Source organism: Meleagris gallopavo, chromosome 4 (genome assembly GCF_905368555.1).
Source record: "Meleagris gallopavo chromosome 4, MGAL_WU_HG_1.1, whole genome shotgun sequence".
NCBI lineage: Eukaryota > Metazoa > Chordata > Aves > Galliformes > Phasianidae > Meleagris > Meleagris gallopavo.
This window is the reverse complement of record NC_139407.1, coordinates 14,583,689-14,608,652: the sequence shown is the minus strand read 5'-3', so window position 1 is coordinate 14,608,652 and position 24,964 is coordinate 14,583,689. Positions and strand designations below refer to the sequence as shown.

The window sequence follows — 24,964 nt, the reverse complement described above, 5'->3', positions numbered from 1 at the left end:
AGGCGAGGCGTTTCGGCCACTCAGGCAGGAAGCAAAGCGACCGCCCGCAATGAAGCAGTAGAGCCGAGGTACCCCGTGTTCGCGGCGTCCTGCGATTCTGCGGCCCTGCTAGACGGCAGCGGCACCGCCGGACCCCATGCCGGGCTAGCCCTCAGGCGGACGGCGACCGTTACACCGCGGCGCGAAACCCCGCGCACGCGCGGTGGCGGACCGGAAGTGCGGGCGGGGGCGGAGGCAGCGGAAGTGCGCAGGGCCGGGGGCCGCCATTCCGGGGAGCGCAGCAGGCCGCGCGCCCCCGCCGTTGCGCCGCCAGCTTCAGGCGGGCCCGGGCCTCGCGGGCGGCCAGTGCGGGCGGCCCGGCCCCGGCCGGCAGCGCCGCCATGGAGGAGAAGAGCTTCGCCAAGGAGCTGGACCAGTGGATCGAGCAGCTGAACGAGTGCCGGCAGCTGAGCGAGAGCCAAGTCCGCAGCCTCTGCGAGAAGGTGAGGCGGGGAGAGACAGCTGGGCGCGGGGAGGCTGGGGTGCCGAAGACGGCCGTGCGGGGGCCCGGCGCCGCGGGCGGGAGGAGTCGGGCTCGTTTGTGCCTCCGCACTGGCTGCCGCGGGCGCGCCCGGCGCTGTCCGCATCGCGGCTCCGAGCGTCTGGAGGCGTCGGGTGTAAAACAGCCCCCGGCCGGGAGGACGGACGTCGCCCCTCAGCCGTGGGGAAATCTCTGATGCGTGATGAGGGATGGAGGAGGGCGGAGAGGGGCGGCGGGTGGATTGTGGTGCTGACTGAAAGAGGCTTACGCCTTGCTGAAGGAAGGTTGGGTAGAGCAGGAAGTGAGTAGATGGAGAAATGATGTAGTTTGCCATGGCTGCTGGATGTTCCTTTGGTTACGTGCTTTTCAGGTGCGTTTAGTGCAGGCTGCAGAGAGCCTTTTTTCCTCATCAGGAGACAGGTCTTGGTTTCTTCTGTCTGAAGTTAAATGCCTGTGTGCAAGCACACCCCTCCATATTGCAGTCTATGACTGAGGTAGGATTTCTTTGCCCATACGAGATTTGACAAGGCCAAGGAGCTGAGGTACGCTTCTTCACGACAGAGCTGCTAACACTGTTCTTACAGTTTGCGTTGTAGCTCAGTGACAGCAGGAACCATTGCTGTGCACCAGATCAGCTGAGAACTGCTCTGCCTCGTCTGCCTGACTGGTAGCTCATTGTTCCCTGTACTGTTTGTATTGCTGATAGTGAGCTTGGTTTTGTTGCTGTGTCGTTAACTGTATCTTACTAAGTTCTTTCAGGAGCAGGTGATCTGTTCCAGTGCCTGTTCCTGGCATTTTGACCAGTGACTAAAAATCTCAGTGACAGCTTTCATAAGATGCAACTATTTCTTTTTCTCAAGTCTTCAGTAGGCCACCACAGCAATAGATTTGAACAGTAGAGAGGGTCTGCACCATCACCTCATAACATGCTAAGAGTGCACTTCAGAAGGTAGGACTTGTTCGAGTGCCACAGGCAGAGGATTCTTTAGGACTCCAAGCTGCGGCTGCCTGACAAATGCTTTTACCCATGGTCCTGCCTTCTGCCTGACTGCACGTTGGCCTCTCTTTCCTTTCTCCTGTTCTCTTTCTTACCCATGCTGGGACTGTCCATTTGCTTTATGGCTTTTTCTGCACTCACAGAGCTGTGACAGTTGAGAGGAGGGCTGGTGCTGCAGCAGGGAGCAACGGAAGGGCCTTGAGATGTAGATGCTTGGAAGAGCAAGCGAGTTTCTTGTGGCTGTACTGTCTTATGTGAAGTCCAGCTGATGAGCCTGAAATAATTGGTTTCCAGTTCAAAACAACAAGAGTTCTGAACTGTTGTTCCAACCGCCAAGCTGTTATTAAAAAAAAAAAATCCTTTCTTAACTAACAACAAAGCCAGAGAAGGAGCTGTGGCTGCTGTTTTCAGAAGCTGGACAGTACTGTCAGTAGATTGCATTGCAGTCAGTGGCTGCAAAGCAGGGAGAGGTACCAAGCTGAGAGCGCAGCTGCAGGTGAAGGTAATGTCAGGCCTCAGAAGTGACAAGTAGGATATGAACCTGTGAGGCACAGCATGGTTTTTTTTTTGGAAATGAATGCAAGCTATTGCGGCATCTAGTTTTCAGGTAGTATTGTTAACTGATCTGCAGTTCTGTCAGAAAGCCTGGTTTGTTTCCCTGAGATAATACTTGATAAACTCTTAACAACCTTTCTGGTTAAGTGCAATAGTAACTGTTCGTTCAGGTTTTAATTAGTAGTAGTATTAGGTGGTTAAAATAATAAAAAATAAACAAAAAGCATCTGGAAAGCTTTATATGAAAGCATGGCATACAAAAGCAGATTAAGTCCCAGACTTGCCTGTGTGTATCATTCTTGGTTTCACTTGCTGGCCTTTCAGAAAGTAATGAGGGTAGGACTGGAGATACAAAAATATAGAAGTCATTCTTCTCTCAGAAAGCTTTTGAAATTTCCACCTGTAGAATCACTGTAAATTTATGTGCCTGGTTATGACATAACTTTGGCAGCTAATCCATCTTATATTCTTTATAGAATGAATCAAGATGTTATCCAGTGATAGCAATAAAACACTTCCCATTCTGCTGGTCTTGAAATAAAAACTAAATTCATGCAGATATTTAGAAGATAATAGAAGAACAAACAATTAATATCACTACTGGAGCTTCTAAGCACCATAAATGTTTCCAGCCTGTTAGGGAAATGGACATTAGACTTGATTTATCTCATACTGCTTAACTTGATTATTGTAGTTCATGTGAGTAGATGGAGGTTGTTAAAAACCTTTTTCCAGCTCTCATTAAATAGGCAGTGAGAAAATCTATAGAGCTCAGCCTTTGATGCTGTCTGCACTTAATCAGAGGTACAGTGGCATGTTCTGTATCCATGGTTGTGCTGGCTTTGAATTTGGGTACTCACAGGAGGGTAGCACTTTCTGGATGGAACTCCTTTTGATCCTGTGTGGGCACTGCTGCCCCTCAATCTGCACTTTGAGCAGCTAAAGCTGGGCTGAAAGACTGAGGAGGTGGATTCATTTAACAGGAAGTGCTCTCAAGGTTGGACATGAAAAGCTTTAAATGCTCTTCAATTTGAGATTCAAGTCAAGAAGTCAAGTGAGCAAATTAATTCTGGTGATGAGGGAGTTGAGAGACCTAAGTTATAATAAAGACAGATTTTCATTAATGTAAGATATGGAATAAAGAAAAATCCAGTTAAAGGCTGTTTCTTAAACAAGCAAACAACCACCCATAACCATCTATTTCTTTTTAGTTTTTTTTTTTTTACGTCCTTGGTCTCTGTATATCTAAGAGGGGAGTAGAGACTTGTTGCTGTGAGCAGCTGGAGAGCTTCGTGTTGCAAAGTGGCAGGAGGAGAAGGATTCCAACCATTAATAAAGACTTGCATTTCTTGTCCAGTTGCTGAAAGGTAATTGTGCACTGATTCTTCAAGCTGAGAAGAAGGAGCCAGTTGGTGCTTCAGGGAGTACTGCTGTTATTGGCATATACCTGTGATACCTTCTGCTTTCTGAGATTATTTTGCCCAGTAATAATTTCAATAGAAGGAGCTTGTAGGCTCTTCTGCAGTAATTGGTGAAATTAGTATGAGCGACAAAGCCAAATAGCATCCTGGATGCCATTCAAACCATGACACATTCTGAGTGTGTTATGCTGGATCACAGTCAGCAGTATTTTATCTCTTCAGTGATAAAGTTTATCTTGCATATACTGGCATGGATGGCTCTAGGAGTGTACATCCACATAAGCATCGGTGTTGCTGTTGGGGCTGTGGGGTGCCCTCTGCTGTTGAAGGGCAGGGCAGCTCCAGCACTCCAGCTCCCCTCCCATTTGGGGAGAATCCAGCTGGCTCTTGTCAAACAGTGCTGCTGAGGCACCTCTGGGATCTTAAGATCCTCAGCCTGTTTATGTTGTAGTTAAATTAATTGCAACTGGTAGATTTAAATTAGCAATTTTAGCTGGTTTCTCTGATTCTTGAAGTAAAGGCCTCCAGCAAACTGACATCATACTACAGTCATTGAATTTTCCAGAAGGGGCTACATTTTTGTACTCTCAAAGGACCTTAAGTTAATTGGGTGCCTGGGTCTCTACTATGCTCTAGGGAAAGCCTGATATTGAAAGTCTGGACGTATCTTAATCTCCTCACTGATGGAGTCAACCTACACAAGTCTCATAGAGAAATCCAAGGAGTATGAGAGATAATTTGTGTTTGATCATTAAGCCTCTCACAGAGGTTTAGTCTTCTTGTGATCCTGACAGTAGTTTCAGGGCCTAGGTAAGATCTCCAGTTTCAGAGTAGTATATTAAGAGGTTGTATTTAAATTCTGAGATTATTCTGTTTCTTCTTGCAGTGACAATACAGTAAAATACTGGGACATGTTCTCCAGCATCCGTTTATGCAGATCAAGGGTTGAGATGGCAGGCATCTTCAACTTCTGGTCTACTGGGAAAGAGCAGAGAACTAGTTTGATTGGCAAACTCACAGCCAACAAGTAACTTACTCTTCAGAATAATTTTGAGGGCAAACACTGTAAATACTATGCCTACTTGAGAGAAGGAGACTTTTGTTATTGGAGTGACTAAATGCTATAATGTGAAGGAAAGTATAGCAATATCAGCAGAGTAGCACAACTCTAGGTTACAACAAATGAGAATGTGCCCAAGTGCAGCAACCATGGATACAAAAACAAGGGATGAAAAACTCTTACCTTTGGAAGGCTTCCAGTAGGTAGGGATCTCCAGATAGAGACCCTCACCTCCCCTGCCAACCCTTAAATGAGGTCTAGGAAGGGGTGGATCCTGGCTCCACCTCTTCTGCTCACTCAGATACATTGCATGCACCTGAGTTGCCCTGGGTTGGCCCTGCTTTCCCATCAGGTACTCAATTACTGGTTCAGGTCATGACTTAGCAGTTCTACAACAGTTTTACTCAGTTGTATCTGCAAGGTGGCTTTAATCCAAAACAAATGGGGGACATGGTTAGAAAGCTGATGTGCTAGCAAAAGGTAGCTAAAAATGATTTTATTAGTTACTTAACAACCTTCCTAAGTAAATGACAGTAATATGGGGCAGCTTATTCATACGTAATTTTTTCCTTTGCATTGATGTTTTTATTATTTTCAGCCTTTTTGTTTTAATGTTACCTATGCTCAGTGAAATGAGCAACCAGAGTTAATTGATTGATTGTAGCTTTTCTGGGATGTTTTTAATGATGTTTAAGATTTAAAAGATCTCATTTTGCCTTAGAAGATCATTTGAGGGCAAACTTCCGTGGTCAGCTCAGCTCCCAAGCAATGTTAACACGACAAATTTTATTTTTCATGTATGTCTACAAAGTAAGCTGAAATAGGGTAAACAGTAACAGTTGGTTGGCATTTTAAGAAGCTGCTGCTTTTCAGCTGTCAGCTCCTTCTCTCTCCTGATGGGAAACTTCTAGATTCTCCTAGTACCAATGTTTCAAGTGTTCTGCTGACCCACCTTCTTAGGACGCATTTAACATGAGCGTTTTGAGTGTTACTGCACAAAAGCAGCTGCCCTCTGTTTCTTGAATGCTTCTTTACCTGTATGTGTTCCCAGGATGCGTGCATGGGACTGGGACACTGGCAGGTATGCACGATGCCTGTATCATGCCCCACATCTTTCTCCCAGAAGCACGAAGACCCTGTCTTTTCATGCAGCTGAGAAAGGAGAAGCATGCACAATAGAAAAAGGCAGAAAATACCTAGCACCTTTTGTGCTTCAGTTAACTCCATTTCACAGTGAAGCCCAGTCTTGCTTCATGCAGCATATGTCAGAACACACAGAGCAAGTGTTTTGTGACTGAATTTTCTATCACTCCCTAACGGCTGAAGTTCTTGAGAGGTCCTGTAAGTGCTTTTAAAGGCATGAACAGGAGGAACTCGGGAAAGCTGTTGCACTCAGATACCATGTGTTCAGCAGTTTACAGTCCATTTGTAACTGCAAAGTGGACTCCACATCACTCAGTCTACAATCAGGATATCTCTGACAATCAGGGTCACATCCCTCAGGTTACATACCATGCAGGTGGCATGCTGGGCACTAGCCAAGCCGGTGGGCTTTAGGTTTTTTTTCCCAATGTGTAAGAAGCAAGGCATTCTGAACACTCGTATGTGAAGACAGATGTGCCCAGAGGAGCCTGCTGAGGGTGTCCTCAGTAAGCAGCTTCTTACCGTGTGGTAGGTGGGACCTAACTCATCCTAAGCAAAAGGACTTGGAGAGAAGCCAAATCACCACCTGCAAGTGACTGTTCTGCGCGGGTGATCCTTTGCCCTTTCTGTCCAAATCTGTCTGACCCTGCCCAGGGGTGCTCTCTGTGCTTCAAATGTGCCAGAGCTCTGGCCTATATCAGCTAATGAACTGGAGGCAGCGAAAACATCCATAACAATAAGTAATGCAGATAGGCTACATTACTGCATTACGTGGCTGTAATTAGCATAGGAACTGCTGGGTGCAGAGAGATGACTAAATTCAGGAATGCCTTCCCTCCATCTGTAGTTGTGTTGTTACCAGGTTACGGCCAGGAAGTTGATAATGGCTCCAGAAGAATTTAAATTAAACTTGGAAAAGAATTGGAAATTTGGCAGGAAGCAAGTGCCCCGGGCTAGAAAAGTGCCTCATGCATATGCACTGGGGTTCGTGCCAGTTTAGTAATGGTGAGGTTTACAAATGTTTTTTTTCCTTATGACTTCAGCAAGACGAAACCCTCCCCTCTGCGAAGGAGATGGATTTGATGGCTCCCGTGTGTCCTGGAAATGGCTGAGAATAGCTGAGAGATTCCTGTTCCTGACAGTTGTCTCTTACCAAAACGTGATCCGAGAGCACAGTGCCTTCAGATAGCTGCCCCAGGTACCCAATGCTCTGCCACTTGTTCTCATTGTCATTTGGCAGAGTATTGTGGTTCTGCTCATCTAGTGCCACAGCAGTGCCCGGCTTTTCTGCCAGGCGAGTTGCTTCGTCACGTTCAGCCTTGCTTAGCATCAGCTCTGCTCAGATGATGAGCTGGCTTTGTAGATACTGAGCAAATGCACTGCTTGCAGTGCTGTTTCCATGGCACAAATCTGTTCCTGCCAAATCCCTGTTTTAGGATAGCATGCTTGGTTCCTGGGTGTGCAGCGATGGGAGGAGGAAGCACGAGGGATGCCAGAGGGTGAAGGCAGTGAAGATTAGCTGTCAGGGCTGGCAGAAGAGAGATTTGAGCCTGCTGCTGTGTTGCCACTGAAGGCAAGGCATGTGGTTCCTCATGGCTGCATGGGGTGGAAAGCAGTAACTTGGGTGGCAGTCAGGCTAAAATGTGGCAGGAGCAGAGAGCCTGTGTGCAAGTATCATTGCAAGTCAGATGACTTCTCAAAGAGGCCTCAGAGGCTGTGGTTTTACTACTGGAATAAGCATGAAATAGTATCTAGCTTTACCCTTGCTTTTGCACACCAGGTTTTTCAGAAACCATAGTAGTTGCCTGGTCAATGTGCAGTCTCTTCTGGTGTTCCTGCCCTGACCATAGGCTTCCAAACCCTGTTCACGCAAGCCTCCCATGGAAGTCGTGCTGACAGGATGTGAGATGGCCAGTGATACAGTTGTGATTCTTGAGATCAAGCTGCTAGGCATCATGAAGCTGAGCAGCACTTGGCTTTGGCAGTCAGACTGGACCCCCAGTGCTGCTATAGTTCACATAGGTCAGATGAATCGACCTGAGCTCTTCTGAACCAAGAAATCTATCAATCAGATGGATCAGTATGCTTCAAACAAACAAGTCAGTTGTGCTTAAGGAGATGAGATCTGCAAGTGACACTAATGAAACACTGAAATAGCACTTGCAGTCATTGTATGCAATTCAGAAATGACTGGAAAAAGCAGAGGTTTCATGGATGAACCACATTAGTGATGGAAGTTGTATGCAACAGCAAATCTTGCAATTCACACTCCTTAATTTCAGGAGAGGTTAAGAATTAACTTGTTTATTTACTTCTTTGAATTTGTTTAATGCCATATATGGTACAATAAAATCTGTGTGTCCAGGCTTCACGGTACCAAACTTGCCTTTTTGCACAACGGTTGGTAAAATGCACTTTGCCTTTGCTTATTCAGCAACCACTTTTTCTAGTGGTCATCCTTCTCTGTTAGGGGGAAACTGATTTTCCAGTGCAAATGCAGTGGAATAACTTCTGCACCTGCCAGTGGAGGAGCTTCATGCATTTTTGTTCTGTTTTGCTTTTTTTTTTTTTTTCTCTTGTTAGGCTAAAGAAATTCTTACAAAAGAGTCAAATGTGCAAGAGGTACGTTGCCCTGTCACCGTCTGTGGGGATGTTCATGGCCAATTCCACGATCTTATGGAACTCTTTAGAATCGGTGGGAAGTCTCCAGACACAAATTACCTGTTCATGGGAGACTATGTGGACAGAGGCTACTACTCAGTGGAAACGGTGACTCTACTAGTAGCGTTAAAGGTACGGCTGGACAGCTTTGTTACGATAACTTTGAGCAAAACTCTGCTTTTGAGGGGATACAAAAGAATTGTTCCCCCCTTGACACTGCAGTTGGCTTGAGCTAAATGGATGTAATTTGGAATGTGTTTATATAATAAACACATGCTTTTATATAATAAACCTGAGTGCTTGCCTGCTGCTTGAACTCTATAAACATATCTTTTATACAGTTCTTGTGTTAAAGAAAAGCTGTTTTATTTTCTTTCCCCCCTTTTTGGTCAATAGGTGCGTTACCCAGAACGCATTACAATACTGAGAGGAAATCATGAAAGCAGACAAATTACACAAGTGTATGGCTTTTATGATGAATGTCTGCGGAAATACGGCAACGCCAATGTCTGGAAGTATTTCACAGATCTGTTTGATTATCTTCCGCTTACAGCTCTAGTAGATGGCCAGGTAAGCTTCCTGTCCTGAATAAACAAAACTGTTTTGTAGCACAGTGCAGTCTGTGCTGTCTGACCCATACATGAACAATCTCAAACAAGCCGTCTTAGCTTGTGGCCAGAATTTTTTGTAAAGCCCATGTGTTTACTGCGGGTTTTGGGAAGAATTCGGTGAAGTATTAATACTAGCTGATGATACAACAAGGCCTCTGTGTTTGCTGCCTAAGGAGTGGCAAGGTATTGCAGATATTGTTTATTTTAAAGAAGTCTTCAGCAGGTGAGAATCCCCTTGTGATACATCACCTGCAAGTTGACATATTGCTGTGATACTGAAGGCACAGTATGTTTGTTGGTCCAATACAAGTGTGCAATGTGCAGCCTTCCAGTTTTGTTTCCATCTGAGAGAATTAAAATTTGTTTCTCCCCTGTGAGGGTAGACCACAATAATTGCAAAATAGTGGATTAAAATCAGCTATTTCTGAGATGAGTCTTCCCATAGGAAAGAAGCATTTAATGGATTACCCTTTTTTTCTGCGACAGATATTCTGTCTCCACGGTGGCCTCTCTCCATCCATAGATACACTGGATCATATCAGGGCTCTGGACCGCCTGCAGGAAGTTCCACATGAGGTAACAGGAAACTAGATGCACTACAATTTAGATATGTTTGTTGAAAATGCAAATGTAGAGTCATGCAGAAATGTGTTTACACAGTGAGACATACTGTTCCGCAGAAGATTATTGCCTCAGTAAGAGCTATAGCAAATGAAAATTCATTTGGTTAAAACACACCCAAGTCAATATGCTTTGATTACAGCAATCTGCAAAAGGAGAGCTGTGGGGTTTTCACAGCTGTTTTTCACAGAAACAGATTTTCTTGACTGTCATGATGACTCAGTCATATTGGCAAGAGAAAGTGCCTCATTGCACACTTCCTTGTGAACTAACCACAGCACACGAAGCTGTCGTGTAACTGTCCCTACACCTCAGCCAGTTCTTTTTATGTTTTCACCATGTTCATTGCTACCCTCTTTCTTCTGGGCAACCTGACAAAGTTAGAGGGAGCCTACAGGACATGCTGATGTGCAGGAGTCCCACATAGAGCAGCTGGGGAGTGCCAGTTGGACTGAAGAAACCACTCTCTGAACTCCAAGGCTAGCAAATAGCTCTGCTCTGTTGGAGTTGTTGGGGCTTACAGATGGTCTTGATTATCCCTCCATGAAAACAAACTGCTTGTCCTGAAACGTGTTGGGTACAGGAGCAAGAACAGAGTGGCAAGGTCTGCCTGAGATTTCTGAAAACCTGAAATAAGCTGTTGGAATTGCCCCCAGAATTAGGAGGGAGGCTGCCTGCCTGGTGGTGCTTCTGATTGTACATAGATGGTAATGATTGTTTTGTTACTCTGGGGTTTTCACAGTCTTTTTATGGTCTTATGCTGCATCTGTTTGCTGAAATCTGAATTTCCCAAGGACCTCTGTGTTTGATCCCTACCACGTAGCTTGGATCAATTAATGGGAAACAGCGGAGGGCTTTGATAAGTACTAGACAGTTTGTAGTGCCCTTAGTTTCTTAATAGCTCAGCGAGAAAAGCTGCTGAGCTTCACTTATGATTGTTAAAAGATATGTACCAGGATATTTCTGAATATGTAAAATCCAATGAAGAACAATTCAGCAGAGGAAATTACATGCTTAATACCCTGCCAGAAGAACTGCTGAAGATTAACCATCAATCTTTTGATTAGTTCGTAGCTTCACGTGGGTTATTTCCCTTCCATTAATTTATTACAAGTTGGCTGGCACTGATGAACCCTTTGTGTATCCTTGGATTGCATACATACTTTCCCTTGTGGCCTTTATTATACTGTGAGAGTCAGGAAGAAGAATGTGGATCTGTTCTGCACATCTGTGCAGCTCTGGCTAGGTGAGGTGAGATGGCAAGCAGTGTGTGGTAGAGGTGTCCACACGGTTCTCTGGTAGTACGGACTGCTCAACTGTATGCGTATTCATTCCTTGTGAAAGGATGTTGACTGATGCATGGAGTAACTAACTGTTGCTAGATAAACATATGTGGCTTATGCAGAGAAGAACATGCAGGCAGGCTTTTTACTGTAAATATTTAAAGATATATTTTCATAACTATTCTGCAATCACAGTGAAAGCTAATGAAGAATATTGGCTTTTTTTCAAGGGTCCAATGTGTGATCTGTTGTGGTCGGATCCAGATGATCGTGGTGGCTGGGGTATATCTCCACGTGGCGCCGGCTACACGTTTGGGCAAGACATTTCTGAAACATTTAATCATGCCAATGGTCTTACACTGGTCTCCCGTGCTCACCAACTTGTCATGGAGGTAGGGGAAGCACTTTGTGTTGGAAAAAAAAGAAAAAAAGGTAGATGTAAATTCTTGTCTCTTTTGTGAGACCTTCGGGTGCATTTGCACGAGCTGACACGTAAAGGCTAGGCAGGTAAGTTCCTAAGAGGGATTTTAATCATGTGAAAACAACAAGCGATGTAAAAGGATGTGCTTTGATCTGCTCTGTAACTAAGTACGTTGCTAGAGACCCTGCCATACCCTGTTTATTGAAGTAATAATCTTCTTACATGCTGTATTAAACAGGCTGCCCTACAGTACGCAGGAGTCAGATAAGTCAGGGATTAAGCCCTAACTTTGGCTGCTGATGGTCTTTTCTTGTATGTCTTGATGGAAAAATGCCTAGTGGGTCAATGGAGCAGACTTAATTTTACGTCTCATTCGAGCAGGTGTTGTAAGTAGCAGCATGTGTCAGAATTCCCTTCCAAGTGAACGGGCAAATTTCATTTGTGGTGAATGAAAGCAGAGGGTTTACCTGAAATCTCTAGTTTTCCTTGTTTTGTGGTCCACAATTTGCATACAAATCCATTTGTGGCAAATAGCCAGTCTCTGTATAGAATGGCTTAAATTATTCTCGCTAGGTAAACATTGCTTGTAAACACCACTTTGTTGATGCTGTAGAGTGCTTTTTGAAAATGGAACTACCTTGAAGGAATCTACTGTTTCACAAATGGCTTGAGTTGTTGTTTGAGGAAATTCAGATAGACTGAGGGTTGAGGTTTAACAGAGATCTCTTTTCTCTTTTTCCTGGTAGGGTTATAACTGGTGCCACGACCGAAATGTGGTGACCATTTTCAGTGCACCCAATTACTGCTACCGCTGTGGGAACCAGGCCGCTATCATGGAACTAGATGACACTTTAAAATATTCTTTGTAAGTAACGTGCTTCAAGCTGTTCTCTTCCTGCTTAACGGTTCCAGACTATGAGGAAAGTCTGATCTTTTCCAAAGGGGTCCTTTCATGAAAACCTAGTTCCAACTGCTCTGGAATTTAAGTCAAGCTATAATTGCAAAAAAAGTTTTAAAAAAAAAAAACAAAAAAAACCCAAGGAGCTAATTAAGCTCTTAAAAACATTTCTTAGGTACTACTTTGTCTCCTTTTCCTGGTTCTGAAACATTGGAGCTTCTGCAGGGCCAGGCCATGTTCGCTCTGTGAGCAGCATTTCTACCAGCAGATGAGTTTGCCTCTTGCTGGTCATCAGTTTGGGGACCTGCTACGTCCTCCGGATTTAGATTTGGGGTTGTGGTAGATCTGGGACGCTTCAGGTGGAAGCAGCTGGAAAAATAAAGTGACAGCAGCAGGAGAGCAAGTCTTGTGTTTGCAGTATTAGAAACTGCCTTGTGTGGAGGAGAAATGACCCCTTTTTCTTTCCTGCAGCCTTCAGTTTGACCCAGCACCTCGTCGTGGAGAGCCTCATGTCACCCGTCGTACCCCAGACTACTTCCTATAAACCTCTCATAACCTTTTAGAAGGAAGTAAACCTGGCGTTTTAAAGAGCAACAATATTTACATGTTTCTGTAAGAAATCGGGGTTCGTCTCTACTTATAATCCCCATCATGGACCAAAATGTGCCATACTGAGGACGAAGAGCGTTCAGCACAACTTGAGACTGAATTCCTTACAACACTATATATCCTATACCAATCAGTCCAACAGTCAGTTTGCCTGCTGTATTGTAGTCATTATTTTTTGTTTTTTGTTTTTTTTTTTTCTGGACTGTTCAGAGAGGACAAGGTAACTCTAATGCTTCCATCTCCTTTTATGCTTATTTGTAAATTTTTAGTTCTAGTGGTTAACTGGCATGAATTAGCGTTTCGGAGTTCATTTTTAAGGGAAATGCACACTAACTTCTTTACCCCACCACTCTTGATTTTACTGAAAGACGAGCGCCTGAAGTGGAGCAGGCCAGGCTGGCCGGAGCTCCGGGCGGCCCGGTCCAGAGGGTGCAGCTCTGCCCCCGGTAGGGGTCGGATGGCCTTTAAGGCCCTTTCTACCCCCCGCCCTTCTGCGCTTCCAGGAGAAGGGGAGCGATTCCTGCTTTTGGGAGTACGTTGTCATAACACGGAATAAAGCGTTCCCTTTTTAGCTCGATTCCCGTCCTGTGTCGTTCCCGCCTCCGCGTACTTGTCACGGCCGCGCTTCTCCCGCTCGCTGTACCTGAACAATAAACGCCCTTCTCAGCCCGAGCCGTGGTGCTGCGCTCTCGGGGGCGGGCCGGGGCGGCGCCGGGCGGGAGGGAGGGCTGCGTCTGAGCTATGGCGGCGACCGCGTACGAGCTGCTGGTGCTGGGCGGCGGGTCGGGGGGGCTGGCGGGGGCGCGCCGGGCAGCCGAGATGGGCGTCCGTGTCGCCCTGGTGGAGCCGCGACGCCTCGGCGGCACCTGCGTGAGTTGGGCGGAGGCGGCGGCCCGAGGGAGGCGGCGGGACGCGGTTAGCGGGGAGGGATGTAGCAGCGGGCAGGAAAACGGCTCGTCCGCCGGGCGCCTCGCTCGGGGAGAAGCGGCGGCCGTGCGCTTCTCCTCCCGGAACGGCCGTGCGAAGGACGCTGCCGGAACGCGTCCGCAAACGGCGCGCTCGGTGGACCTCTCGTATTCTACCTTTGGACCGCGAGCACCGCTGACCTTCATTCAGTGCTCAGCCTCGAGGGAGCGGAGGGCTGTGACACAGCACGAGGGACGCGGCACCCGCCCGTCTCGGCTGTCCCGGGCACGGGACTGCCCTCGCCGCCTACTCCGGACAACGAGATGTGGCGCGCGGCGCTGCCGGAGCATCTCCTCGTCCAAGTCACGCTCGCAACTTGCTCTTTTTCCCTCCTAGGTCAACGTTGGGTGCGTGCCAAAAAAAGTGAGTGTGCTTTTTTTTGTTGTTTGCAACGTTATATTCTGGGTCAGTTTCGGCCCCGGCACAGAGTCCGGTGCCTAGGGTTTGGCCCTGAGCAAAAGGCAGATAACTGCACTGAGGTCAGGGCACAACCTGCAGAGGAGGGCGTGGAGAGGAAGCAGTGCTTGGAGAGCATTGCGTAACTGCACCTCCCTGGGGCACCCAGATCCCGTGAGCGGGTCCAGGCAGAGGGATGGCATCAGGAAGTGCTGCCTGCACGCAGCCAAGCTAAGATCCCGGTGGCGCAAGCCAGCGAAGCTTGTATGGCCTTGCACGCAAAGGGTGGTCACAGTCGTGCAGCTGGTGTTTGCTGCAGCAGACCTCGGGGCCCCCATGGTGTTTGCAGCTCTCCTGAGACTACAAGAGCCTGTTAGGTGTAATGGGCTCATCCTGAAGCCTGCTGCACCGGGGCACTGAGTGGGCCGTGCTCTGTGTGAGCAGGTGATGTGGAACACCGCCATGCACGCCGAGTTCATCCACGACCATCCTGACTATGGCTTCGAGATACCTGGCGCCAGGTTTAACTGGAGGTGAGGCATGGGCTGGGTGGGGCTGGGTGCCAGCCACAGTGGGGAAGGCACCTGCCTGCTGTGCAACTCACGCCTATTTTATTTTGGACCTCCTCTGCCATGCGGTGAGAGTTATTTCAGAAGAGCTCTGCAGCTTCATTAGTTGGCGGTGACAATAAACTTCCATCTTTTTCCAGAACCATTAAGGAGAAGCGTGATGCTTATGTGAGACGCCTGAATGAGATCTATGAAAATAACGTAACCAAGGTGTGGATGCTTTTATTCCCTAAGCCTGGTGTGGAAGCAGTCCTTTCTGTCTATTTTCTGTATGTATCTGCTGCTGATGCAATACCTGGGCTTCCTGCTGTTGCTCCACAGGCTCGCATTGACATCATCCGTGGCTACGGCAAGTTCACCTCTGATCCAGAGCCCACCATTGAAGTCAATGGGAAGAAGTACACGGCTCCTCACATCCTCATTGCGACAGGTGGGCGCCCATCGGTCCCTCCTGACTCTGAAGTTCCCGGTGAGTACCTGCATAGCGCAAGCAGGGAGCAAGTGATGTGGCTGCAAGAAGCTTCTTGCAGTTATCCATGGTAAAATCACCGTGTTGCTCTGCAGGTGCCAGCCTCGGTATAACCAGTGATGGGTTCTTTGACCTGGAGGAACTTCCCAGGTACAGTGGGATATCTCCCATCCTGGTGATGCAGTGGAGAGGTGAATCCCAGAGCTTGGTGGCTTCTCAATGGCTCCAGCTGATCACCTTGCTCGTCTCAGCTCTGCCCTGGGAGGTTGCATAGGCTGTTCTGTAAGGCTCCCTCTGTGGTGGCACCCAAGATGAACTACTTGGTTTGGGCCCAGGAGAAGCTGCCAGTCTTCTAATGCTTGTCAGGCTCCAAACATGTGCACATGGCATTCTTGCTTCTCTGCAGGCACAGCGTGGTCGTTGGTGCAGGGTACATTGCAGTAGAAATCGTGGGGATCCTCTCCACACTGGGCTCCAAGTCCTCCTTGCTTATCCGTCGGGACAAGGTACTGCTGCTGGCCATCCCCAGGGTGCTTCCCATTGCAGCCACATCCCAACTGCCCACAGGTCTCTGGCAGGGTAGCTAGGGAAGCTGTGGGTGGAGGCAGAGCAGAGGCATGCTGCTGAGCCCATCCCTGCAGCTGTAGAACATGCAGAGCTTTTCTGTAGCAGTGCATGCCGTGGGATCTGCTTCCTTCAGCTTCACGTTGAGTCATAGCTTGAAGAAAGCAAACTAAGGAAGATTAAAAAAACAAAGAAACTATGAAGCAGAAGCATCCCAGCCTATTTGTGACAGAGTGGGGCAAGAAAACAGGCAGTAGGGAGATGGAGGTGGATAGGGTCATCGAGCATCCTAGTGTGCGGGCTGTCATCTCAAAGGGCTGCATGGTCCCTGCCTAGGTCCTAAGGACGTTTGACTCGCTGATCAGCACAAACTGCACACAGGAGCTGGAGAACATTGGAGTTGATGTCTGGAAGCACACACAGGTATGGGCGCTCACGGGGGACAAGATGAGGTTGGATTTGATGATTTTGAAGGTCTTTTCCAACCTGAGCAATTCTATAATTCTGAGATGGATGGGGTAGCACCCCAAGCAAGTGTGGTTGCTTACCGACCCTACTAGCACCATCCCACCATGGCTCCTGGTTGTCCCCACAGGTCCAGGCTGTCACCAAGTCCCCCAGTGGCTTGCTAGAGGTGAAGGTGATATCCTCTGAGCCTGCACACAAGCCAACTGTGAAGGTGATCCATGATGTGGACTGCCTTTTGTGGGCCATTGGGCGGGAGCCGAACACGGAGGAGCTCTGCCTGGAGCATGTGGTGAGACAGAAATGTGTCCCCTTCCTCTTAAGCATTGCCATCCTTGGGCTGCAGAGCTTCTTGGTGCCGTGTGGGATCATAAAAAGTCTGGCACATCCCTGCCAGGCTCAGTTCCTCCATCCAGGGGCCTTTCACATTGCTGTGAGGACCACAAGGTTCTAAATGCTGACATGGCTGGTGTTCCCCTGGCAGGGTGTGAAAGTGGATGCCCAGAACCATGTGGTGGTGGATGAGTTCCAGAACACCACCAGAAAGGGGATCTATGCCATCGGAGATGTCTGTGGCAAAGCCCTTCTGACCCCAGGTACGTACTGGTGCTCTCCATCCCCTCATACCCCAGCAGAGCCATGTCTCACATTCCCTGTCCCTCTCCTTAGTGGCCATTGCAGCTGGGAGAAAGCTGGCACTTCGGCTCTTTGGTAACCAGCAATATGCCCGGCTTGACTACAGCAACATCCCCACTGTTGTCTTCAGCCACCCACCCATTGGAACTGTGGGCCTCACTGAAGGTAGGGGTCGGAAAACCTGCAGAGAAGCATGCAGATGTTAAATCATTGCCTGTGTGGAGAAACAGGCCAGGGAAACTGATGTGCAGTGCTTTCTGCTGCAGATGAAGCCATCTCTATGTACGGAAAAGACAACGTGAAAATCTACTCCACTTCATTCACCCCCATGTACCATGCAGTCACCCAGAGGAAGGTGAAGTGTGTGATGAAGCTGGTCTGCGCTGGCAAGGAGGAAAAGGTGTGTGGAAGGGGATGGTGGTATCCCTACTTAGGAAGGTGCAGGTCCCCTTGTAGTGTCTTACTGCAGGGAACACCACTGGCTGTCCCTGTGGGGGGCCACCGGTGGTGGTGGTGGGTGTGCACTCCTGGCTTTGAGTCTGGTCTCATACTGGCTTCTTGTTTCTTCCTGGAAGGTGGTGGGGCTGCACATGCAAGGCCTGGGATGTGATGAGATGCTGCAGGGTTTTGCTGTGGCCATCAAAATGGGAGCCACCAAGGCTGACTTTGACAACACAGTTGCTATCCACCCTACCTCTGCAGAGGAGCTGGTGACAATGCGCTGAAGTGTGGAGATGAACTGCTGGCAGCTGAAGCAGAGGAGCCACTCCTTGCCTCTTGCCTGCACTTCCTCTGTGCAAATTAATCACACAAGCAAATTTCACCTCTTTCACTGAAAATTTTTCCTGAGTTGTAGGAAATCAATTTTTCCTTTCTTGAAAAGTGCCTAAACATCAGCCAAGTATTTGGAGAGCAATACAGTGGTAGAATCAGCATGGCGTGACCCAGAGTAGAAAATAAATGCAGTGATGCTGGCAAGCCTTTGCCTAGTGTGTTGTAATTGCTGTCCTGTGCTGTACCATACAGGGTAGGAAAAAGCGCTGAGGCATCATTTCAGCCTTTAGAGGCAAAGGCAGGGAGTCACTACGGGATGCCGAAGGGACCGGGCCACGATTGCAAACTGCATGCAAAATAAGCTTCCTCAAGTTCACCAAGGCCCAGTGCTACACAGGGTTTGACCCGCGAGGCTACTAACTCACCCTTCCGACCGCCGCCATTACGCGGCTCGGGGGCGCGAGGCTGCCGCTGAGACCTCAGGGCGCCTGCGCGGTGCGGCCGCCATCTTCCCTCCTCCCTCCATCCCTCTTCCGGCCGTGGGCGGCGCCGGCGGGGCTGCGCTGCTGGTGCTACTGCGAAGCGGCCGGAGCCGGGGGATGAAGGCAGCGGGCCTGGGACTGCGCTCCCTGCCTCGGCATCAAACGTGGGCCGGACGCGGGGCAGAAGGAAAAGCGAAGCGGCGCGCACGGTGATGGCTTCTGGAGCAGAGAATGCAGCTGGGTGAGCAGTTTGGGGCTCGACAGCAGAGGCGAATTTTTGCCTTGCAGGGGCTCAAACCCAGGCTCACTTGGTTGGTTTGGGGGCCCAGTGAGAGCGACTGAGCTGTGCATTTCCACCTCTTGAAAGCAGAGACGGAATCCTGCATTTCTGAGGCTTGAAAACAGGCTCATTTGGCCGCTTTTGGACCACAGTTTGCAGCCGATCACGCATTTTTCAGCCTCCGTAACATGCGCAGTGGGATGCTGTGGGAGCTTGAGAACAGAGACCAAGCGGCCTATTTTTGGAACTCAGAGCCAGTTTTGGGGGATCAGACACAGAACCCAGGCCTGCTGCCTCGAGCCAAGCCCCAGGGCTGGCTGTGTGCAGACAGCAGCAGGTAGGGGTGCTCTCAACCACAGCACTGGTTGTGTTGTCCCCAGAATGCTGGGGGTGGGTGTGCACCGAGCTGAACTCACATGTGAGACTCTCTGGGTAAAACATGACTTTTTAGTTCAACTGCTTACTCAAATGTTTAAACAATGCCCAGAATAGTTACCAACGGGCCTGTGTAGTACAACAATTAGAAAACAATGGCAGCTTGTATTAGTATTCACAATGACAATGACTGATCTATGGCCTTTTCAAAAGGCTGGACTGTTGGAACAAGCATGAGGTAGAAACAAATGAGCCAGAGCCACAGCAAGCTGGAGACTGCTAGGACCAGAGACACCAATTAATGGTAGATGCAGGGAGCCAGAGGTGTCCAGGACTAATTAATCAATCAATTCAACTGACTACTAAGTAGTTTACAGTGTATAACTATGACATGCAACATTACAGTTATGACAGCAATTGATTTATGACCTTGTCCAAAGCCCAAATTTTTGCAGCAAGCATGAGCTCTGATGAGCTGGAGACATCCACAACTAATAAATCAGCAAAAGCAAAAACTAGTCTCTACCTATACAATGTAACAACTATGACATTCAGTGGTAATAATCAAATTATGACAGTGATTGATTTGTGACCCTGTATAAAGCCCAGACTGTTTTAACAAGTATGAGCTGGAGTTACCTGGAGCCAAAATAGAGCTGGAGAAGTCTAGGAAACTTCCAGGACATGTCCACAGGCTGGAGCTGTAAACAAACTGGAGAAAAGCACAAAGCTGCCTATAAACCAGAGACGCAGCAAGTTGAAGACATCCAGGATTAATTAGCCTACAAATACAAATTAAATTAGTTAATATCTATACAGTACACAACTAAGACATTCAATATTAACATTTAAGTTACAACAGCGATTGATTTACATACTTGTCTAAAGCCTAGCTTGTTTTAACAATCTTTATTGTATGAGTTATGACTATCTGGGCATAGAAATGAGCATAGACTACAATGAGTTGGAGGCATCCAATGAATTGTAGATGCTGGGAGCTGGATATTTCCAGGCCTGATTGGTCAATAAATCTAAAAGAAAAATAGCTAGTCCATAGTTGATGACATACAACCATGACATACCATATTAAAGTTATGACAGTGATTATTTATAATCTTGTCTAAAGCCAGGCTGTTTTTCCAAGCACAAGCTGTGTTCTACTCAGAAAGAAGCAAAATTGCTTCTAACAGGTTATGGCAATCCCAGACAAAGTATTTGGAAATAAACCAATAGTCACATACCAAAAAAAGAGCTGAACTTAAATGATGAAGGAGCTCTCTGGCTACGGAGTCCTCCTTTGCAGCAAGCAGCCCAAATCCAAGAGATGGTCTTCAGTATGTAAGGGGCTCATATAAGGGTTAGCTTTTCTGTAGCTGACCCTTATGTGAGCCCAGGATGCCTCCAACCTTCTGGTCACATGGGGAGCACAGGTGCAAACAATTTGCCTGTGCTCCCTGGGCCAGCCATTCCCCTTCAGCATGTGCTGAATCACCATTTCAAGCTGTGACCCGACAGTTCCCCTGCAATTGTAATGAGGCAGAGCTGAAACCGAGCTGGAGATGAAATGAACTGGGGATACAATAAACAGGAGACTTCCTGGGCTAGACAAAGCCATAAGCTGGAGCTGCAAATGAGGTGGAGAAATCCAAGGCTAATTAACGAATACAAACTAATTAGCTTCTGTACAGCGTATAACTATGAACCGTAATATTCTGATTATGACAGCAATCGATTTACAGCTCGCACGAAGCCCAGGCCGTGGTTACCTGGTGCTGGAGATGTCCGTGCCCCCTGCGGTACCTCAGGGAGGCGCGGAACAGGGAAGCGCGGGCTGGGCTGTCCCCTGCACGGAGCCGAGGTGGTGGTTGCAATGGGAGAATGAAATCCTGCAGCCGGGGGCACAATCAGGTTCCTCCGTACTGGAGCACGCGGACACGTGTGCAGGGCAGGTGTTAGCTCTCGGGAGCTGTGCTTCCAGCAAGGCGGGGTCCCGTCGCGCACCGCGGGCTGGAGCCCCCGGCAGGGAAGGCGAGGGGCTGCTCGATTTCCCGAAGCCCCGCTGGTATCGGGAGGCGGGAGCCGGGTGCGAGCGCGGCTTCGAGGCCGCGTCAGGCCTCGAGCGGGATTTACTTTCTACCGTCAGCCAGGAGCTGCCTCTTGTCACCAGCCCGAGGCCGAGCTGTGAGGATCCGTGCCGAAAGATGCGTCGGCGGACGGGCGGGGGAACAGGCCCGGGGCAGCACGACGGCAGCACGAGGGCCGACCCACGGCTGCCGCCCCTGTCGCGCCACGCCACGCGCCCGCTCTGGCGGAAACAGCTCTGCGCTGCACCGCCCCCTTCCGGCTGCACCGAGACCCGTCGCGCCTCCGGCCCTTAAAGCCTCCGAGGGACGGCGGCGGAGTCGCCCTGCGCTGCGGCGCCCCCTGGCGAGTGCTGCGCGACACAACAACGCTCCGACGCTGAAGCTCCGTCGCGCGGGACGGTGCCAGGAGCGGTGCGGCCCGCCCTGCCCTGCGTTGGGGGGAAGATACGGGGAAGCGGGCACGGCGGGGAGGACACCTTGCAACACGCAGACAGGCGCGGGCTTTCGGTCACCCTTTTATTAGCACCGTGACAAGCGCGACCCCTCACCCACCCGGCCGGCGCTGGGACCCGCCCGCAGGTTCCTGGCGGGCAGCTGTCAGCTGTCAGGGCTTAGGGGATCCCCGCTGACTCCCCAGCCCCTGCACCTTCACGCAACGTCCGTATCCAGCACATCTTCGCTCCTCGAGGGCACGTTCTTGTTCAGCGTCTCCATCTCCTCTTCCTTCCTCTTCCTGCGCTGCTTCCGACAGTGGCTTTTGAGGGGACAGGAATGAAACAAATGAGCAGAACGAGGCATTGGTGATGCCCCGCACCCCTCCCAGCAGCTCAGATCCCACATCCCACACCCAAATGGCACCCGGCCATACCCAAGGGCCATGCACGCTGCTCCCGCCCCGGCCCCACGTACTGAGCACAGAGGCAGATGCAGACGACAAAGACGATGAGGGTGACGATGGCAGCAATGAGGGAGATGACCACAATCTGGCCCCGGTCGCCTCGCAGGTAGAAGATGTCCACCTGCTCACATCGTGCCCCCGTGTAGCCTCGCTCGCACCTGCCCCACAGCACATGGGACAACAGAGCTCCAAAAACCATCACACCACCTGCTGCCCCATCCCCGCAGCGTGCCGTCCCCCCATGCCACCACATCCCCTCCACTGGTGACTTACATGCAGGCCGGAGCCGCCTCGGCCACGAGGAAGCGGCAGCGTCCCTTGACACAGTAGTGCCGGTACTCCTCGGGGCACCGGGAGAAGTGTCCCCGCCGCCGCAGCTGCGTCACGTTACCTGCAGGGACCAGGATGGGATGCAGCAGGGACCGCGAGCTTGGCCTGCTGCCGGCTCACGACCTTGGCCATCGCCAGCCCACGACTGCTGTGCTGATAAGGGGCACCTGGCCTCTGCGCCAGACAAAACACAGCAGCTCCCCACTCCGCTCCCACACTTCCTCACCTGCACAGCCCTCGCAGGGCAGCCCCTCGGTCACGTTGGCATCGGCACCCACGCAGCTGAAAAGCGCCAGGCCTGGAATGAGGGAGAGCGGCTGAGCAGGGACAAGGAGGCTGGCAGCCATGGGGAGGGGACCTTTTGCCTCACCAGCATCAGCTTTTCTCCAGGCGGGGAGGGAGGGATACTGCTTCACACCGGCAGGCACCCAGCCATGGGCCATTGCAGCCTGCATGCTGCCCATGCCATGGTGGTGCAACCTGGGGGGTCCAGAGGGGCAGGAGCCAACAGGAAGGGTTTTGGGGACATGAGGATGGCTGGCAGAGCCCCAGGTAGCCTGGTGGCCCATTTGGAAGAGCCTGGGTGTCCAAAAACTGTGCTGGTGGTGGGAGGAGGTAGCTGAGCTGCAAACCAGCCCTGATGGCTTCAGGTGTCACTGCACCAGCACCAGGTGCTGTGATATCCCTGCTGCTGCTGCAGAGGGACCTCCATGGTGGGGCAAACCCAGGCACTCCCCCCGATTGTGTCACTTCATGGGTTCAGATGGGAAAGGGACAGTCGCCCTGGCCCCAGCCTTAGGGCGGTTCACACGGTGGTGCAGTAACCAGATCTTAGCACACCAGCGATGACCCAGCACAGCCCTACTTCCCACAGGACAGGTCCTGCTGGTGGGGCCGGTGCTCACCAGGGCAGCATGTCACGAGGGGCACATCCTCATCATGTGGGGAAGGGTGGGTGGCTGTGCTGTGCCGCTTGGCCACCTGACCTGCCTGACAGGGCCCTGTGGTAGTGGCAGAGGGACTAAGTGGGCAACCTTCTTAGTCCCCCAGCCAGCAGCAGAGCCTTTCCTGGCTCTGTGTCCCTCCAGGCTATATATAGGCAGCACTGCTGTAACTGCACACGTCGTGTGACTGAACGCCAATAAGCTTGGGTGCAGTCTCCAGCATGAGAGCTGAGGCCCGGCTGCCCCCCCAACACCAGCTGCAGGCTGACTTCACCCCAGCACAGGACAACCCCAGCAGGGCAGCTTCCCCACCCTTACGGCAAACAGCTGCCACAGCTGCCCTCCTTCTGCAAGCCTCCTTCAGGCAGCCTCCAATCAGCAGGGCGGTGGCATGGGGATGATGTGGGTAATGGCAGCCCTGTGGGGTCTCTGGCAGACAGCTCTCAGCCCACCCAGTACAGATGTCCTTCCAAGGCTGGATCCCACAGTCATCATCTTCCTGTGCTGGGCACCACGGCCCCAAAACAGGTCGGGCACCATTCCCCTGTGTGGGTGTGGGCTGGGCAGAGCACGATGCAGCCCCGCCAAAGGGCCAAGCCCCGGGCTGCTCATGGCAGCGGGCACGTCTGGGACCCAGGGGGGCTGCCTGCTGCCCAAAATTAGGTGGGGTGATGGGCAGCAGTGGGGCTGTGCTGCTCCTGAAGGCAGCCAAACCAAATGACTTTGTAAGGGAGGCTCTGGGGCAGGACGCCTCCTCATTTAATCCTGGAGGAGCACCTTTGCTCCGACGCGGGAACCTGCGGGGCAGGCACTCACTGCCTACTATTCTCTATCGACGGCAAAATGGATCTACGCGTCCACATATCCGCGCACCCAGAGGTCCACCAGCACTGAGGCTGCCTGCGGGCAGGGTCCCGCTGCCGGGTGACAGAAGCGTCCCATCCCCACTCCAGGGAGGTTTCAACCCGAGGGACTCAGCACAGGGAGCACCGGGACGGGACCGGGGAGGGAACACGGGGCACGGCATGCGGGGCACGGGAATGGCAGCCGGGAAGAACGGGATGGGACGGGAAGGGGAGTACAGGGTGCGAGCACTCCGGGACCGTGCGAGCCCCCTTCCAGGGACGGACTCCCCCGCGCGGCCGCGGTGCCGCCGCTTACCGGAGGCGAGGGCCAGGCACAACAGCAGGGGGCCGGGACCGCCGCCCGGGACCGGGACCGCCGCCGCTTCCATGCGCGCCGCAGCCTCAGCCTGCCCGGTGCCCGGTGGCCGCGGCGGGGTGGGACGGGACGGAACGGGGCGGGGCGGGGGCTGCTCTGCCTCCTCCTTCTCCCGCTCCCCCCAGCGGCGCGGAAACCCACGGATGGGACCCCCGGAGGGGATCTCCCCGCCCGCACCCCGTGCGGGGTGTCCCGAGCGCTACGGAAAGGGAGTTCGTTCACACCCTCCCGAACACCCTCACGTGGAGCCTCGGCTTGCCGTGCGGGGCTGCGGGTGCCAAGAGGTTGGCACATCCCCGGGGCGGCCTCCCGGCTCGTCCGCGCCCGCATGAGCTCAAGGGGAGGAATGACGGGCTGGAAAGAAAGCGGTGACCTCACGCCGCGGGATGGCGGCTGTAACGCGGCGCTGGCAGCCGCCCCGCTTGGCCGCCCGCCGGGGCTCCGCTCCCGCACACGCCCGGCTGGTGGGCGGCCCTTGCGGCCCGCGTGTGCCTCGTCCCTCTGAACGGGCCGTGTGGGCCCCCGGGCAGCAGGGGTGTGAGCACCCTGTTCCGTTGGGGGACCCTATCTATTTCCAGCACAGCAGCTCGGATATCCTATATTTACCGCATGCTGTGGTTCCTGCAGTCTCCCAAGCATCGGCTCTCGGATATCTGACCGTGCCTCGTGCACACTACCCGAGGGCCGAGCTTCTCGGTTCTTTCTGCCATT

At 51.1% G+C, this 24,964-nt stretch overlaps 3 protein-coding genes across 7 annotated transcripts; 2 read left to right on the top strand and 1 right to left on the bottom strand.

The window, feature by feature from the left end:
- The first annotated feature begins 221 nt into the window (after positions 1 to 221).
- On the top strand, positions 222 to 13,472 carry PPP2CB (protein phosphatase 2 catalytic subunit beta). Its single transcript, XM_085221870.1, has 7 exons — positions 222 to 482; positions 8,280 to 8,489; positions 8,754 to 8,927; positions 9,455 to 9,544; positions 11,103 to 11,264; positions 12,040 to 12,158; positions 12,663 to 13,472. Exons 1-7 carry the CDS (start codon positions 381 to 383, stop codon positions 12,733 to 12,735), a joined length of 930 nt encoding a protein of 309 aa, XP_085077996.1. The 5' UTR covers positions 222 to 380; the 3' UTR covers positions 12,736 to 13,472.
- On the bottom strand, positions 12,663 to 24,328 carry BTC (betacellulin). 3 transcript variants are annotated; one of them, XM_085221900.1, is made up of 7 exons: positions 24,194 to 24,328; positions 22,315 to 22,386; positions 22,032 to 22,149; positions 21,729 to 21,916; positions 20,543 to 21,614; positions 18,065 to 19,558; positions 12,663 to 15,933 (listed from the first exon to the last, which is right to left on the bottom strand). In XM_085221900.1, the coding sequence occupies exons 1-5, from the start codon at positions 24,264 to 24,266 to the stop codon at positions 21,562 to 21,564; spliced, it is 504 nt and encodes a 167-aa protein (XP_085078026.1). In that variant the 5' UTR covers positions 24,267 to 24,328; the 3' UTR covers positions 12,663 to 15,933; positions 18,065 to 19,558; positions 20,543 to 21,561. The 3 variants fall into 3 exon arrangements, with proteins under 3 accessions (XP_085078026.1, XP_085078025.1, XP_085078027.1); XM_085221899.1 differs by having other exon boundaries at positions 21,770 to 21,916; XM_085221901.1 differs by lacking the exon at positions 22,315 to 22,386 and having other exon boundaries at positions 21,770 to 21,916; positions 24,194 to 24,325.
- GSR (glutathione-disulfide reductase) lies at positions 13,515 to 17,843 on the top strand. 3 transcript variants are annotated; one of them, XM_085221864.1, is made up of 13 exons: positions 13,532 to 13,670; positions 14,103 to 14,129; positions 14,607 to 14,695; positions 14,872 to 14,941; positions 15,053 to 15,200; positions 15,296 to 15,350; positions 15,607 to 15,706; positions 16,101 to 16,187; positions 16,360 to 16,521; positions 16,714 to 16,825; positions 16,899 to 17,030; positions 17,132 to 17,265; positions 17,441 to 17,843. In XM_085221864.1, the coding sequence occupies exons 1-13, from the start codon at positions 13,542 to 13,544 to the stop codon at positions 17,588 to 17,590; spliced, it is 1,395 nt and encodes a 464-aa protein (XP_085077990.1). In that variant the 5' UTR covers positions 13,532 to 13,541; the 3' UTR covers positions 17,591 to 17,843. The 3 variants fall into 3 exon arrangements, with proteins under 3 accessions (XP_085077992.1, XP_085077990.1, XP_085077991.1); XM_085221865.1 differs by having other exon boundaries at positions 13,536 to 13,555; XM_085221866.1 differs by lacking the exon at positions 14,607 to 14,695 and having other exon boundaries at positions 13,515 to 13,555.
- Positions 24,329 to 24,964: the final 636 nt, after the last annotated feature.